Below are 17850 nucleotides of genomic sequence, written 5' to 3'. Positions count from 1 at the left end.
CGGCTCATCCCCGTCATGAGGCATGTTTAAAATACATCTATTCATAAATTTAGATATATTCAGTGAAATAAACATAATTAACTAATAAACCTCTCCAACATGACAAAAAGATTGAGAGAGTATTTAAGGAGAAAAAATATTTTAATTATAATCATATATAAATTTATAATTTAATTTAAAATATTTATAGAACTATATGAGAATTTAATATATATATAAAAATTTGAAAGGGATTTAACTTTCATTTAATTTATATATTTAAAATTTTAAACTATGAAATAATAAAATAATTAATTATTTTACACTTATATTTTAAATAAAAATATTAATTTTATAATGTTATAATTGATAAAAAAAATTGTTTTAAACAATTTAAAATGTAAAATTAATTAATTAGATGAAAACTATTAAAATTAATTTTACAAAATAAATTATTATTTTAATCTCAAATAGACAATTTATATTTCATTAATGTTTATGTAAGATGTGTTATTACAAGTGTGTTTAATATTATCTTCGTCTTGTGAGAATAAAATATATTAAGTTACTAACTATTAAACTCTTTAATTATAACAATATATTATTATAACGATATTAGTTATATCTATCAAAAGATAACAATAACACCAAATATAATACAATCTAATAAAAATAACAATAATAATAATATATACAAAATACACGTATATAATAACACAACACAAGTATTTAAGATAAAACTGATAATATACAAATAATAATAATAATAAATATTTATAAGAAAAATATAATAAAAGGATTTTAATAAGAATTCTCCTTATGTCAACTCTCTTAATAGATATATATCAGTTAATAATGTCTCATAATTAGGGTTCCAAGGCAGTATTATTTTATAATTTTAACAATATGCATGAAAGTTGGATGAGTTGTTCGAAGTTCGAACTGCTTCTTTCTACAACGTATAAGTCCATCTATCTCTTTTATTGCTAAATCTGGAGCCATCCCAGATCATCAATTTCAAGTCATCGACCATTGTCCTTCTCAAGTTCAGCCTCTTTTGTGGCTGATGCAATAGGAACTTCGTTCCTTAGATAGTTGTTTGTTTTAATTTCCCTTGTTTTTTGTTTTTCCTACTGATAAAAAAAATCCATCTCTTTTATTTGCGCAAGAAATGAGGAAGAGATCCAGAGAAATTCACTATTATAAAATCTCTTATTGATTAAATAAAAACTTGTTGTCACACCTATAAATAATTTACCAATACTAAAATATTATCGCTAAGACCTGTGAAATTAAGATATACTAGTACGTGTTGATTTAAATTTTTGAGGTACAAATGTGTTGCTTTAATTTAATCCATTACATATTATGGGAATATTAGTTTTAGATATGCACAAGTTGAATGCTCATCATTCGGAAATCTGACCAAATGGAAAGCTTCGACTGCTCTTTATTAATTAAAAAGTACTTTAATCTTACTTTAGAAGATATTCCGTTTTATTTTATCAGTCTCTTATAGTTTAAGTTTCCTTAAAATATTAACAAGATATTAGTTACTTTTTTTTAATTCACTCTTGATATATGAAGTCCACTAATTAAAAATAATAGTAGTAGCAGCAATGATATTTGAGCATTTTAATGAAAGTAGTGTAATCAAATGAACTTTGTTTTATTTTTAAACAAAATCCATTAATGATTTTTTATTATACAGAGACCACAAGAGAGCTTGAATTGAATTTAAGACTTTGCGTAAATTATTTGAATTCTTCACTAACTTAATATTTTTTTAACTCCTATACAACAATATTTTTTTTGAAAGACCTATGCAACAAATTTAAAATAATAAATAATGGAGGGAGTATATGGTTCAATATTATTCCGGCATGCATTTCCTTATCATGTTTTTTATCCAAAAGGAATCAGAGAGAACGAAGGGAATTCTTTTAGTACCGTATGTTCTCCATAATAAAATTCTTTGACATCCTTTTTCATATACATCTCCCTCCTTCTACTTTTATCCCATTTTATATACCACCATTTCCATGTGACCATTAAAATAATATTAGGAATATTACATTAAAATGGAATCTAATCATAACGATAACATATCCATCTAATATATTTTTATGAGATTATATCAGTCTAATCATTATTAAGGACATAAAGTTGACCCGGTCCTATTGGCTTGACTGATTCCTTCATTTCCATGAACTGACAGTCTTATATATGTTGGAGTATTCCTTCATTTATGCGGATTGACAGCGTGTGAAAGTGAAGTATTATATGAGTAAGAATAAAAAAAATCAAGTATCAAATAATTTAAGAAAAGACTCATAAATATAAATTTTAAGGTTTAAGTTAAAATATAAAATCAAATTTTTTTATGTAATTATTCATGCATATTTAATTAAATAATATGCTAGAAGAAAATGAAGAAGAGAAGAAAGAGTAATCAACCTTTGTGGTAGGTTGAGTGTCCTCCCCTCTTTGCACTTCTCATATATATACAGTTATATATTTTTAAATTAATTAATATAAAATTAATTATATATTATTATTATAACAATTAAGATTAGTTAGTCTAAAATTATGTGAAATTAGTTGTATTTATTGTTACTAATGTAATGTTTAAAGTGATAATTAGAATAAAATTATGTAAAATTAATTCTGTATTTATTATTTTAATAATAAAAGTTAATGTTATTATCATTTAAAATAAATTTTTAATTTCATGTGTAAATATAGTAAATATTTTTAAAAAATTATCACTTATTAAAAGTTAGACATTTAAACAAATATAAAAGAAAAGAAAAATTCAATCTCCCCTTTAATAGGTTTCTAGATTTGTGGCTACTACCGACACTGCCCGAGTCCTTTTTTGCTTAAAAAAACTGAAGTCTTTAACTCTATAAATGCTTGTTGAAATAACAAGTGGAAGAGCTATTAATTAATTTTATCTCTCTAGTTTGATGAATTGCAATAAAGAAGATATTTTTCAAAATTACTTTGTGCGATGTGGTAAGAAAAATACTAAAAACCATTGTGACAAAGAACCTCCCATGTTTCACATTGTTCTCATTACTTATGAAAGGCTTCGTCCATGAAATATATATGGTCCCCTTTTTGGCCATTATATATATATATATATATATATATATATCGATTGGTTCTTAAATTATTTCTTTTTTCTCATCATTGGCAATTATAAAAGCTAAAAACAAGAACTTTCATTAAAGAATAAAGGCTCGTTTGGATACAAGTTAGAAGAGTTTTTGAAAATTTTGCTATTAGAAATATTGAGTGTTTTTTCTAATAAAGAAGATATCAAAAGATTTCAGTAGTTCTTGTAATATTATACCCAAACAAGTTCTAACCCTAAGAAACTTATATATCCTCTACCACTCACATTCACAGCAATAATGAAATATTCCTTTTAAAATTATATCCCCTTCCTTAACAAACATATTAGTGTCACCTCAAAATGATATATTAACTTCAACAAGAAACTTTTAGGATAGTTGAGACTATAAAGCAAAATAAATTAAGGAGGAAAGGAATACACAATCCAATCTGCCTCTTATCCCTAATAAACGTGAACTTTATTAGGCGAGTAAATGAGTTGAGTTATTTGCGAATTATGTAAACTTGACTGGTTAAATACTTCATCAAGTTTATTTTTTTAATTAAGTAAATAAATTTAAGCTTGAGATTAATTAAGCTTAGTAACACAAATGAGTCAAGCCAAAGTCTTATAAAATTGACATTAAAAACTAGTGAATAGGTTCATTTATTTAAATTAGATATGAGAATCTCACTTGTCTTTGTTATTTATATATCATATTTTGAAAAAAAATAATTGTCACCATATATATTAATGATTAATCTTTATCTAAAAACTTAGTTAGTCACCTTTGTTATTTATATATTATATTACATTATGGATATACGTAAAATTTTATTGAGTGTTTAAATTAATTTTAAAGTTTCTTTTTTGTAGTATTCAAGAAGTTATGATTTTTTTTATTTACTAAATTACAAAAATATAATAGTATATAATTTTTTGAATCTCACATACCACATACATATTTGAATTTATAGATTATCACAGTGTTAAAATGATTACTAAAAACTAAATTGATAAAAAAAACAGAAATTTCATAAAAGGAAAAAACAATTAAGTTATGAATAAGGTAAGCGAAACTCAAGTTATGTTTTTTTAACAAGTCAACCTCAACGTTTAAGTGCTTAGCTCAGCTAGACTTGTTTATAACCTTAAACTTGATTGTTATACTCTCCTAAGACATGATTTTTTCTATTCATGCATGTATGTCACATGTCTTCATGCTTGACAAGTCAGTTGCAGTTCAAAAAAATTCAAAAGTCTTCTCAATATCATTAATTTCATAATTTAAAATCTTAACATAGAAATAAATTTTAATATTTATAAAATCATAAGGAAAAAAATAGTTTATAATTTTAAAAAATTAAGAGTATATAAGTGCTATAAACGTGGATTGAAATCAAATGTCATCAAATAACTTTTTTCGAATTACACATAATAATGTTTTCTATGTTTACATTACGTTAATGTCTGAATTGACACCTCTTATATATTAAGGGAGGTTCTTGTAAACATTAAATAAGAAATGTTATTACATGTAATTCGAAAAAAACTTAGAGGTGTTAACTTAATTTGTTTATTAAATAAAAAGAATACGTGACATGATAAAGTAAAAAACATGCTGATTTAATAACTTAAAAGGTGGAGGCTGAGGGGATTTTGAATTTCTTAATTCATGTTTTTTTTTAACATCAAAATGTACTTTTTTTATTAAGGGTACCATAGTGTACTTAAAAAATGAATTTAAAGAAGTACAATTCATTTGGTAAATCATAACTCCCATGATAGATCTGGTTTCCGTTGCCCCTTTTTCCATTATGATATTGCTGAATGTGAACGCTAAAGCCCGTGGATATAAAATCATATAAATTGTTACTTTTTAAGTAGGATCCTGGATATCATGTTGAATATGAGAATATGCGTTTGAGCAAAATGAAATTCAGATAACATTATGATACTACGATTTCCCACATCAATTAAGCAAGCAAAAATTTCCATTAAAAAATTAAGCAAATATTAAGGACATATAGAAAATTTGTAACCAACCAAAGAACCTCCATTCTCCCTCTCCATCCCTAAATCAGAGTCATGGAATCCTATTATACGATCGACCATACTTTAGAAAAAGATATAAATACAATTATATTTTAAAAAATAACTAGTTGATTATAAAATCATGTTTACTCATCAAGTGAAACTTCTCTTCATTTACAAAAAGAAAAAAAAAACAAGATAAAGAATATCCCTCATCCACCATTATATATATAGAAAAAAAAAACAAGATAAAGAATATCCCTCTGAGAAAGTGAAAATATCTCTTACCGATTTTTTTTATAAGACAAGCAATCATATTATTATTTATAATTTTTTATTTTTAAAATTATCAAATAAATAATTGTTTTCTAACTTTATACTCATTATAATTGTTTTCTAATTACTGATTTCCTAAAACAATTACTTACAATAAACATATTTTATTGTTTTATATTCATGTCATTTTTATTTTTTTTATACTTTAAATTGCCATGTGTAATACTTTTTTCGAATTTATTCTTTTCTTTTTTCTTATTTATATTAATTTAACTGTATATAAGACTTTAAAAATAAAAAAAATACAAAAAGAAAATATGTATTATATAAAAACTTTAAAGTTCATTCAATATTTATAAGTTAAATCATTTAATAAAATATATTAATATATTTTATATTATATGTGACTATGAATATACATTTAGTGAAATATGTTTAATTATATAATACTCTTTTACATCAGCCTCTAACAAAATCATTAATACAAAAATATCATATCTTGGCCCTCATGAAGGTCAAAACTTTAATAAGGATCGAATAGAAAGAATTGGATTCCACAGTTGGATTATATAAAAAACTAGAGCAAAAATTATAATTATAATTATAAGTTGAATTATAATGTTGTCCTGATTGCCCTAATTAAAGATGTTCAAGGGTGAGGTTACATTGGGTTTGAGAAAAAAAAAATGACTAATAGATAATGGCTTGAGTTACCATAGTAATAGTAATGATTGCGACAATAAGAATAAGGTGACAATAATGGCTTGAGCTATTTTTCTTGCAGTATTATCATTATTATGACGGTAAAGGATGATACTGAGTAGGATATATAATACTTGTTTTCATGCATGTAATTAAAAAAAGAAAAAACTTGTATTTGGTCTTTAATACTCACACGGGTACGTAATAACCTTAAATTTTATCTTTCTATATGTTGAGTATCTATACATACATACTTACGCTTTACATACTCACACCTTACACACACAATATCATTAAATCAATAAAATAAAATATTAAGAATTAAATATATTTTTATCCTGATAAATTAATGAATTTTATTTTGAATTTCTAATAATTTTTTAATGTATTGAGTCACTATTAAAATAAAAAATTTATTTTTAATCCTTGTTATCTTATTTTAATCCTTTTACTATATTTATTTTCATTTGTATCCCTACAATATGTAAATTATTTGTTATTATTCTTTATCAAATATATATATTTTTAAAGTGACTACTAATACAAATGAATAAAATATTATAAAAACTAAAATAAAAAAATAAATATATTAAAAGGATTAAAATAAAATAACAAGATCAAAAATAAAATTTTTATTTTATTAACACAAAAAAAAATTGAGAGACCTAAAACAAAATTTATTAATTTATCGAGATAAAAATATATTTAAGTTAAATATTAATTAAAAGTTAAAATTAAATCAAAAATTCATTCTTAAATCATTAAAACATTGTATATATCACAATAAAAAGTTTGTTCCAATGAGATAGTCAACAACAATATCGAGGACAAGTTGTGCAAGGACAAATGTATGTTGTATTTTTGTGACATTCATGACATCACTGTCGATTGAACACATTGACATTAAAAGAGAACAAAAACAACTATTGGTGAATTTCTTACAACTAGAACAACAAATGAGAAGTTTATGGCATGCAATTGGGTAAGAAGAGTAATGATATTTGAACATGGTTTATTTTAAATATATATATATATATATATATATATATATATATATATATATATATATATATATATATATATATATATATCATTAGGTGTCTAATAGATGTTCATTTATTTTTTCCACAGAAGAACAGTGGATGAGTGGGTGGCACATTGACTTTAGAGCCAAATTAAGTTAGTATGCAAAGGGAGTCAAGTACTTAGGTTCAAGTATTATATATATTTTGATAATTAAATTATTAATATATATATATATATATATATATATATATATATATATATATATATATATATATTAAGATTGTGTACTATTAAGAACAATGTATATATAAAGTTTATTAAAAGCATTTATTCATAAATAAATCATTTTTCATTCTTGAAAGAGTTGTATAGCTATTTGTTAACATTCTCCCGTGTAAAGAATTCTTGAAGCAAAGGGGTGGGAATTAAATGAAATAACTAATTAGATTATATTCTCTCTTTTCTCTTGTTTCCTTATCTTGTTTTACTTTTATTTTTTTTCTTCTTTTCTACACACATCACATGGGTAGTTAGTTTATCTGACTCAATGGAATGAGAACATACATTTTTGGGCTTATAAATAGGCCTCTCACCCTCTGTCCTTTCTATGCATGTCTCCTAACTTCACTTGCTCAGCTCTCCTCTCCATTATCCTTTGGCTTTCCCCTAAATTATTACGTGTTTTGTTGGCCTCTTTCCCTTCAAATTCTATCCAAATCTTTCCATACAAATGGCTAACCACAAAAAGCAAGCAGGGGGTTCTTCTTCTTCATCAACCATGAATTTTGACCATCTTTTTGGTCCCAAGGAATCCTCCTCTACTTCATCTTCCTCCACCGGCCTCTTTTGCTCCATCTTTTCACCTCCACCTTCTGTATGCATCTCCTTCTCCATTTTTTTTATCTATGCTTAGTCATCACTTAATTATTTCTGTTTAATTTATATATGCATGGTTACTGAATTTTATTCCAGCCTAGATATTTTTTTGAATGTCTTGTTCTCTGCCTTGACTTCTGCGTACGTAGCATATATATCTGTTTTAAGTAGCAACATGCAGCTGCTGAGGGCATTATGGTAAAACTCGTCGGAATTTTTAGTAGATATAGTAACTACAGGTTTTGTCGTTTAAAGCTGTTCTTTTACCTTGAAGAGTCATGAATCTGTTTAAATCATTTCGGTCTTTGCTCTGAGTAGTTATTTGAATATGGTTGCACATTCTGGATGTAGCTTTTCATGTTTACTAAGAGTACCTCTAATAAAAAAAATGATTATTAATTAATACCTTTTTAGGTAGTCTCTTGTTGTCACACAATAAGAATATATATTATTTTTTACTCTAGCTAATGATAGATGAAATTCAACTTGAGTTTTTAACTTAATTTTTGTAGATTCCATTTAATTAATTATTTCTTCACTCACGTACAAGAATCCACACATTTTGACTGGAAAATTTATTTTTTAACTGTACGTAGCTGTTAAAATAAACAACTTCTATAAAAACTCATTTGTTGCAATAGTATTTTCAAATTGCTTAGCTTTAAAAATCAACACAAACAACTGCATATATTATTCTGAAAAGGTGATAGTCTAATAATCATAACGTTCACTTTCTAGACATGATTTCTTACTATCAACGAGTTTTTAAATATGATAAGCATGCCGTTAATTGGTACCTCTGTGAATGAGTATACTTTTTTTCAACCAGACACTCTTTGATCAAAGTAAAGTTCTTTTATGGTAAATATTGACAAGCCGATCCCACAATGAGTGAAGTTTAAACAAATTTTAAGAAAATCCATTAAATGAGAGAGTTAATATTAGATTTTTTTGTCAAAATATGTATATAAAAAAAATTTAACATGTGTGATCTTTTTTATTTTATAAAAATTAATAAAATAATATTTTATTATTATTATGCTTAAAGAAGTTTTAATTATTTTACACTTAGTTCCACCATAAATATACAAATAGTGAGAGAGGTGAGTATATACTTGTTCGTGAATTATAATTGCCATAATCAATCAAATATACTCAACCTGTTACTCTTTCTTAACTTGTAAGGTTGGGGGTAGAGAATCAAGAATACAAGAAGTGGGAAGCAAAAATTTTGGAGCACCAGGTTCTTTCAAAACTTCCTCCTAGCTAGCTATATGCTTGTATTTAATATTAATTACTTTGACTTGGTTGCATTTGCATTATATACCATTATACCACTACCACTATACCTTTTTCAATTCAGCATATCTCAAACCTTGTCTACATACTGGGAGCATATAATAATGGTTTAAAACCTCTTTGAATGTCTGGTTTTATTTAGTAATGGCTCAATTTGGATTTGCTTTAGGAACTCAGCGCAATAAAAGTGAAACCAGCAGTCGCATCAGTAACAAGAATATTGGTACCAGTTATCAGAATGAGACAGCGGAGCCCAGCTACTTCAGCTCTTCTATCTACTATGGTGGTCAAGAAAATTATTCCCCAAGAAGCAGCAGGACCACTCAACCCCACCATGTTGTGAGTACTATAATTCTCATCCGTTATTTCTGTGTCCCTTGTTTCACATAAGGACACTATATGTTATAAAAGTGATACTTTATCAAATAGACTAATGTTGTTTTTACTTATAGTGCCCAAATATCTATCATTTTTTTGGAAAATGACTTCATGGCATTATATGTATGTCATCACAGTTCACTCAGATATATATATATATATATATATATATATATATATATATATATATATATATATATATATCCTATAATTAATAGTATTATATTTTAGGTCTGAATATGTTTTATTTTCCTATCAATATTACCAATTTTCTCACAATTAAAAGTGGGTATATAGTATAGACATAGATACAAACTTCATCTATTGTCATTTCTTTTTCATTTATTTTGTCTGTTATTAAGTGGTGTTTTCAATTTCCCTTACTATAGCAAATTTTCATTTCGTCCCCCATAAAAAGTTGTGATATTTTAGAGAGATCAAATAAAAAAGATATCTAAGTCGTAAAAATTAGGAAAGTTAATATATAAAACAAATAAATTGCATAAAAAAATACAAAGATTAAATTACAACTTTTTAAGAATAAAGAGTCAAACGATAAATTTATTATATTTAAGAAGAAGAAAATATATTTAACTTCAATAAAGGCAAAATACCGTCTCCGATTAATTAATTTTCCATAAAGTTTTGCTATAAATTTAATTTCCTGCATAAATGTTTGTTTGAAATACTTATATTTTTGCAGCATGAAATATTAATATATACTTAAAATTGACAAGTAATTAGAATTTCATGCAACGAGCTGAGGTTGATTTCATAATCATGAGAAATATTATTATAAAAAAAAAGGTCACAAGAAGATAATCTGCGATTGGAGTGTGTAATGATATCGAAGCTGGCTAAATATATACAGTTTAATTAATTTATATTTTTTCACCTTTGCAGTTCAAGAAAGATAAGGATGATCATGGTGATTCCAATAGTAACGACTCAAACAGCGCTGCAAGAGGGAACTGGTGGCAAGGTAGGAGCAGACCGGTAGCTAAAAGAATTAAAAATGTCATCTAAGAAGATACATATATTATAAGTTAAACATCTAAAATTTACTCACTTTTAGTGTACCTCTATTATTTTTGGTTTCTGCAGGTTCCCTTTATTATTAACATCACACTACCTAGTAAATAAACCAGCATCCTGCAATGCAGGTATCTTTTCCTCCTTCTTTATCTTCTTTGGCTTGCCTACATACATAGAATTCAATAGGTTTACGAACAGGAATGATCAATTTGATGCTCATTTCAAAAAAAAGTAACAGGAATTTCAAATTAAATTGATTGAGGTAATATATGGGACTAAAATAGTAAAATTAGAACTGTCATAACAACTGCTAAAGAATACTTTTTAAAGTTAGAGTAGTATTAGTAACACATTCTCTTACTCTTTTTAATACACTTTTGTTTTCAATTTTTTACATAATTGATAATATCTTTTTTATAAATAAAAAAATTGGAAGAGTTCGATCATTGTTGAACAAATCAAGAAAATAATCTATTTTTAAAATTTTTTTCCTATACAATAGTAAAGTTATAGAATTCATATAATTCTTTTTTATAGTATAATATATACTTTAATAGATTTTGCTTCATTTATAATAGAATATTTTTCATTTAGTTTAGTTTTAATTTTGATTTATAAACACACTTTTATTATGGATTGAAATTTATTAAATACTATAACTTCTTGTAAAATTCACTTACACTCACAAATTTTTTAATTTTTAATAAATTATAACTAATAAAAAACATGTATTATAAAGTGTATTAATGTATTATTACCATTCCTCTTCATTTTATTATTATGCTCATTGCCCATACCATGCTTACAAAAATTTATTACATAGTTAAAGACCACCATGTCCATGGTTGAGGCCAATCTCTTTGGTCTTTAATTGATTCACTTATTAATGTAACTGAGTTCATATTGTTGTAGGATGAAGAACGACCACGGGCGTGCAGTCTACCCTAATTAACTCTATATGGAAATAAGTCATGGTAGGGCATATATCCTACAAGTTTGTACTCTTTTGTCCACTCCACATATTGGGCCCTTTTTTGTCCCAGATATCTGGTTATGTACTCCACAGCGGTCAAATCGCGACAGCAGCATGGGGCCAAAATTACTACTATATTTGCTTTGTATTTATTTTATTTTATATTGAAAAGGTTTTTATATTTCTATCCTTGTAGACTTTTGCTTTATTTTATATATATATATATATATATATATATATATAGATGTGATCCTGTTCTATGACTAGAAATAATATGGGTTCGTGCTTTTTCATTTGAGCGTACACATGAGTACATATTGTTGCTGTGTTATTATCTCAAAAACTAGTTAAGGATATGTTGTCAAAATAATTAATGTTTTATAAGGACTTAACATGGTAAAAAATGCCAGAATCACAAGAATTATGAAAAGAAAAAGAACTTAACATGGTATCGCACTTGGCAAAGGCAATGAGGGAAAAAAGTGAAACCCCCGTTGCCGGGGATTGAATCCGGATCGTTCCCGTGGCAGGGAAAAATACTTATCACTATACTACAACAACTTTTAATATTAACTTTTAGTTTGATTAATCTTTAAAAACTTTTACAATACACTTCTGAAAATTCATGAAATAAATGCTAGTCACGCATTATTTTGGATCAATCCTCCTTTATTGGTTAAAATTTATTACATATGTCTCACATTTTTATTAAATGATTCTCAAACACAACTATAATAATTTTGAACACACTCCTCATGATTTCAATCTTTTTTATTCAAATAATAGAATATCTTGGAAAAATATATTTTTTTCATAAAAAGATAATATGTATTATATTTCAATTATTTTTATATAATTGAAAAACTTATTAAAAGTAGTTTTTCTGGTTGCACTACTCTAAATGTAATTAATAACTAGTTTTAAATCCTTATTTTTACTTTATAAATTTAATTAATAGGATCAAATTTGTTTGAAATTCTAAAAACGGTATAACAGATGTCTAATTATAAAATTGATAATAACATATTCCAATTGCAAAAGGAAAAACATATCTACTGTTTGTTCGTAATTTCTCATCATAATTATGATATTCATTTTCATTAAAATAAATTAAAAAAGAAAAGAAAAGACAGTATAAAAGAAAACTAGAATTTGCATTACAAAAAAACTGTTTATTTTCTACAAAGGAAGATTTTACAAACACCAATTTAACAAAAATTGGAGTGACCAAAACAGTTTTAGCTCTCTGCAGTAATGCTAAAAAATCACCTGTCGGGTTAAGTTGTCTTCTTAAATTGGTATAGAAGAAAAAACAATAGACATTAAGTACACACCATCTTGAAGTAATACACAAATGACAAAACCATGTCCCCCTAAACTACATCAGATCATTGATCTCTTACAAGACAATCTTCTAATTGATACAATTGATCCTGAACTGATCCGTATCAGATTTTTTGGGTCAGGGCAAAAACTAAGAAAAGGATCATTAAATAACGGAAAAGAATTTCATAAATAATTGATCGATAAAAAAATTCATGAATTTATAAATTCAACCATAAAAAATATAATACACAAAAATCTTATATATTAAAAAGTTCATCAAAATGAAATAAATAAATTTTTTAAAAGTTATGGCCTCTCAAAATGGAATCCTGAACGATCACTTTAGGCATGTGTTCGAGACGGATAATAACCCCAACAACTACACATTTCCATTCCCAACTAACAACAGGATTTTTTAGGATTCAACCAAAGAAATTATACAAAGAAATGCTGATAAAACAAATGATACAAAGAAATGGCTGCTTTACTATACAACCTCACTAGTCAGTTTGTCTTGCCATTCATGGCATGTGACTTCTTTTGACGTTCTGGCTGTTCTGCTTTATTGCTGCTTGGGTTTGAACCATTCATCACAGTTGAATTGCTTACAATCTTAGTTTCTTTCGATTCTGCCCCGAGATAATTTGACAATACTCTTCTGACCCCAAAACCACGACATTGAGGTTTGATGTTGTTGTGGTTGTTGCGGAGGAAAGGAGATCTCTCTCCCCTTGCAGGACTAATTAGTGGTGGTGCAGGTGAAAAGCTTTTTCTTGGTGTGCCGCCAATTGCTTTGTGAGGAGTGCCTGAGACAGACACTGTCATTGGAACCAGTGGAAACCTATCTGAATGTTTAGTTAAGCCATCCACATATAGCAAATCGTCTATGCGAGCCACAATGTTAAATGCCATGCTCTCCAAAACTCTTGAATAGCTCTCTAGTATGGATTTTCCAACATCCTGAATGTTTTCAATTAAATGTGTTAATGTGAAAGAAAGGCTTTGAGAGAAAATATTGCAAATTGGATGAAAATATGGAAACAGAAGCATGGAACCTTGTTGCACTGGATCTTGCTGGTATCCAAGGTAGTTTGAGTTAGACCCGGGAATCGTTGCTTCAATGAAAGTAGAACATTTTCAGCTCTTTCTGCTAATAGCTCTCTCTTATCTCCATCAGCCATGAAGTCCTTGACAATTTCCCAGGATGACTTTGTAGTTGAACGATTAGGATTAGGTGGGGGTTTAGAGTGAGCTCTTCTACGCCGCCACACGTATATTGAGGCTTCCACACGGTTTGCAATCTCTAGTGCAACATGTTCAGAGGAGAGGTCTAGGCAATCAAGCAGGCACTCTGGAGAGAATTTCTCTGATGTGATGTAATGGTAAATAAAATCCCCCAAGCAACTTCTTCCATTCTGAAAATTTAACAATGAATCAACTATGTTGGAAGAACTCTTTGTGAAAACCAAATTTAAATTTCACCACAATATCATATAAGTCAACAGAGAAATTAAACCAGATTTTACCATGGCAGATAGTATACGTATATTTTTTAAGAAAGACACGTGTGTTAGTTTCTTTGAGTTCATGATGCAGCAAAGTCACATGCATGATACACCTGTTATGAATGTTCCCTTGGTAAACTTGCTGTGGAATTTAATTAAATACACTGGCAGTGTAAAAGTTCTTTACATTGTCATTCAATAATAGATTCCCTTTTATGATATGATTATTAATTTTTGTAATAATTACTTTAATTATATGTAAAATAACATCTAGTTAGTTGACAGTGTAAAAGTCTTGATACTAACAGTGTATGAAATTAAAACTCACTTGCAGTGTCTATAATTAATCTCATATTATACTTTCTTTGAGCATATACAATGACAACAACTTCTATTTATATACAAAATCATACCTTAGGAAGGGTTTCCAAGTATGACTCAGGAACTTCCATTTCAGCTAAAGCACCGTTGTTGATAGCCATGGAAGCTTTTAGTATTTGGCTTGCACATTCTCTTGTGTGATTCAACTGCTTTCTTGAGTTCTCACTGAGGCCAGAAGGGGGGATACGAGGTACTGGGAGCCACCACTTATCCTCTTGCCGTTGAATTCTTTTGTAAAATGAAGCTGATCCATCTGCATCTTGGGCTACAATTCCTTGGTCAACATACCAAAACTCCATATCTTTCCAACTATCTAAAATTTCCTGTGATAAAGGGAAGTTTACAAGAAAGTCTCAGAGCTGTTTCTCTACCAAAGTACTACTCTAATAGCACACAACCAAAGTAAGATCCAACACTCACAAGAAGCATGTTGTCAAGTTTGCGCAGAGCTGGAAGATTCATGAAAAGATCTGACCTTGGCCTGCAAGTCATTACCTGCAGAATGCACCATATTACAAACATCACAATTGCAATTCCTAAGTCAATTAAAAACAAAATAGAGAACTCTTTATCGAGAAGAAAATTGAAGTCACAAATGAGTACTCAATCAAATTATACCTCAAGCTTACTTCCATCTGGAAATGTTTGCCAAGAAGGTATTAACTCAACAATGTGATCACTAACACTAAGAAGGCATTCCATCTCTCTCCGCCACATTTCTTTCTTTTCACAAGGTATAGGTTCTAGTCTCCACAATTGCCCAAACACAGTGGCTACGTGTTGCATGAAATTCAAATTTAAAACATTAGTATAACAACATTAAAATTCGAAACGTAACATGAAAATTTTGTCAATCCAGAAAAGGTAGCACTTTCTCAATACATATGTTACAAAGAAAGCATACCACACAAATTAGTAATAGCATTAGAGATGGCCAAAGCGCTGCACACTCCTTTCCCAGATCCTGACATGTCTTCCCCAAGCAGTAATTTGGCAAACCTTTCCTTCATTGCATCAATTCCTGATCCATCGTTACTTCCCAGTAGTTAGACAACAACCAAATAAATACTGGTAACTAAGCTCACCAAAGTGTTAATTTATTTATAAAAAAAAAAAAAACACTAATAACAGGTAAGACTCTGTCTTTGTCCAAGCATCAAAATTCAAAACTTGCCAAAAATGTTGTATTTCAAATTCTCTAGTCCTAACTTACCTGACATTTTTGAACTGACGGTGGTAAATTTTGAATCTTCCAAGTGAGAAACAGGTTCATTTTCTTTTTCATCTGATTTACGGCATTTGGAGAGTGTAGCCTTCCGAATAGGCCAACCAAGAGGAGGAGGAGAACACCCTTTGGCTTCGTGAGTTGAATCACTAGCAGAAGAAGGAACCCCATCTTTTTTCTTTTGAAAATTTTCACCCTTGTTGCCTAAAGTCTCCATCTTGCACAACTTTTTCCCTCAGAATCAAAAGCGTAGCTTTTTGAACAAAAATCACCCCAATAATGGCTCACTCTCCTCCAACATGTCCCAACATAACGACAGTTACAGTGATTGTAGTAACAGTGAAGAAGTTTGAAAAACACAAGGGACTTGGGAGGTGGGTTTTATAGATTACCGTGTTATGAAGGGACCGTTGAGGTTGCTGTGGACACAGCATCATGGAAAAGACGAGGAAATGAAGAACATTATGGCTTTTTGGGAAAAAGTTTGTTTGTGAAACTGAACAGTTGTTCTGGTTTTTTGCTCTCACTCTCTCTGTCTCTCTCTCTTTGTGTTCCAAATTTGAAGTGTGAAATGCCACATGACATACCAACGTCTCTCTGGCTTTCGCTCTCAGAGTAACTCAAATTTCTGTTTACGTTCAAAATAATAATAAACAATTTAAATCTGGTAGCCATGTCTGTAAGAGACAACAAGCCAATATTATTTGTTTGACTTTTTCTTTTATCGTTAGCTCTTAATTAATTTGACATTTTCTTCTACTCAATTACATTATATATTTTTTTGAAAAATTAGACATTGAGACCTAATATATCAATAGACACCTGATGAAAGTGTGGTAAGAGTGAGAAAAATATAAGTTTTATAGGTAATATGATTTAACATGAAGAAAGATAGAAAGAAATGAAAAATATTTGTTAGGTGTTTAAAAAATATGAATATTTATATACCATTATTCTATTTTTAATCATTACATTACATATTACACAGTTAAAATTAGAACTAAAAACTAAAAAATCTAAAAGAAAAAAAAGCCCCATTCAAATTTTACATTGTTTGTCTCCTTTACAATTTTAATTCTCCATTTTTTTTGCAATTTTACTATCTAGGTTTTTAAAAAAAATCTCCAACCCTCAATTTTACATACATTATATTTGAGGTAAATTGAATCTTTATTTAATTCCTAATAATAATCTTCAATTTTTTCTCAAATTTTCTTCGGGATTTTAATCTCCAAATTTTAGAGAAAAAAAATACGTTTTAGTCCAATTCTCAATTTCAGATATGTTTATTTCTTTTATCTTTTACATTTAAATTAATTAAATTATTTTTAATCATTAAATATTAATTTTCATCTCATTACAGTTCTAACACATCATTAGTTAATCGTTAAATTAAATGATCAACATATGAAAATTTGAAAATTAGCCTAAAACTGTGGATTTTTTGAAATTCAAAATGTAAAATCTTGAAAAAAAAAATAGGGGGATTTAAGTCGTGGATCAGAAATTAAAGAATGAACAAAAATGGTTCGATTGAACATTATACCTAATATATTTGCATCATATTAGTTATTTTCATGCGATTTATAATTATATTTTACATAAGATTCACTGTTTTAAAAGTGGCTCGTTTTTATTAAAAATTGTTTGTCATTTTTATTTTCTCTATTTAAGTTTCAAATTCTTTTGAATGGGTAATACATATTGTGTTTAT

The 17850-nt window shown here is 27.7% G+C and overlaps 2 protein-coding genes across 2 annotated transcripts; one reads left to right on the top strand and one right to left on the bottom strand.

Annotated features, from left to right (window-relative positions):
• The first annotated feature begins 7737 nt into the window (after positions 1-7737).
• LOC114383010 lies at positions 7738-12004 on the top strand. The gene is made up of 6 exons (XM_028342581.1): positions 7738-8012; positions 9200-9257; positions 9483-9652; positions 10595-10673; positions 10796-10854; positions 11639-12004. The coding sequence occupies exons 1-5, from the start codon at positions 7869-7871 to the stop codon at positions 10810-10812; spliced, it is 468 nt and encodes a 155-aa protein (XP_028198382.1). The 5' UTR covers positions 7738-7868; the 3' UTR covers positions 10813-10854; positions 11639-12004.
• Positions 12005-13285: 1281 nt separating this feature from the next.
• LOC114383629 (rop guanine nucleotide exchange factor 5-like) lies at positions 13286-16733 on the bottom strand. The gene is made up of 7 exons (XM_028343336.1): positions 16125-16733; positions 15816-15932; positions 15530-15684; positions 15332-15406; positions 14944-15234; positions 14081-14440; positions 13286-13985 (listed from the first exon to the last, which is right to left on the bottom strand). Exons 1-7 carry the CDS (start codon positions 16351-16353, stop codon positions 13530-13532), a joined length of 1683 nt encoding a protein of 560 aa, XP_028199137.1. The 5' UTR covers positions 16354-16733; the 3' UTR covers positions 13286-13529.
• Positions 16734-17850: the final 1117 nt, after the last annotated feature.

Source organism: Glycine soja, chromosome 14 (assembly GCF_004193775.1).
Source record: "Glycine soja cultivar W05 chromosome 14, ASM419377v2, whole genome shotgun sequence".
NCBI classification, from domain to species: domain Eukaryota; kingdom Viridiplantae; phylum Streptophyta; class Magnoliopsida; order Fabales; family Fabaceae; genus Glycine; species Glycine soja.
The sequence above is the reverse complement of the archived record's forward strand: the minus strand, read 5'-3'. Positions and strand labels throughout refer to the sequence as shown.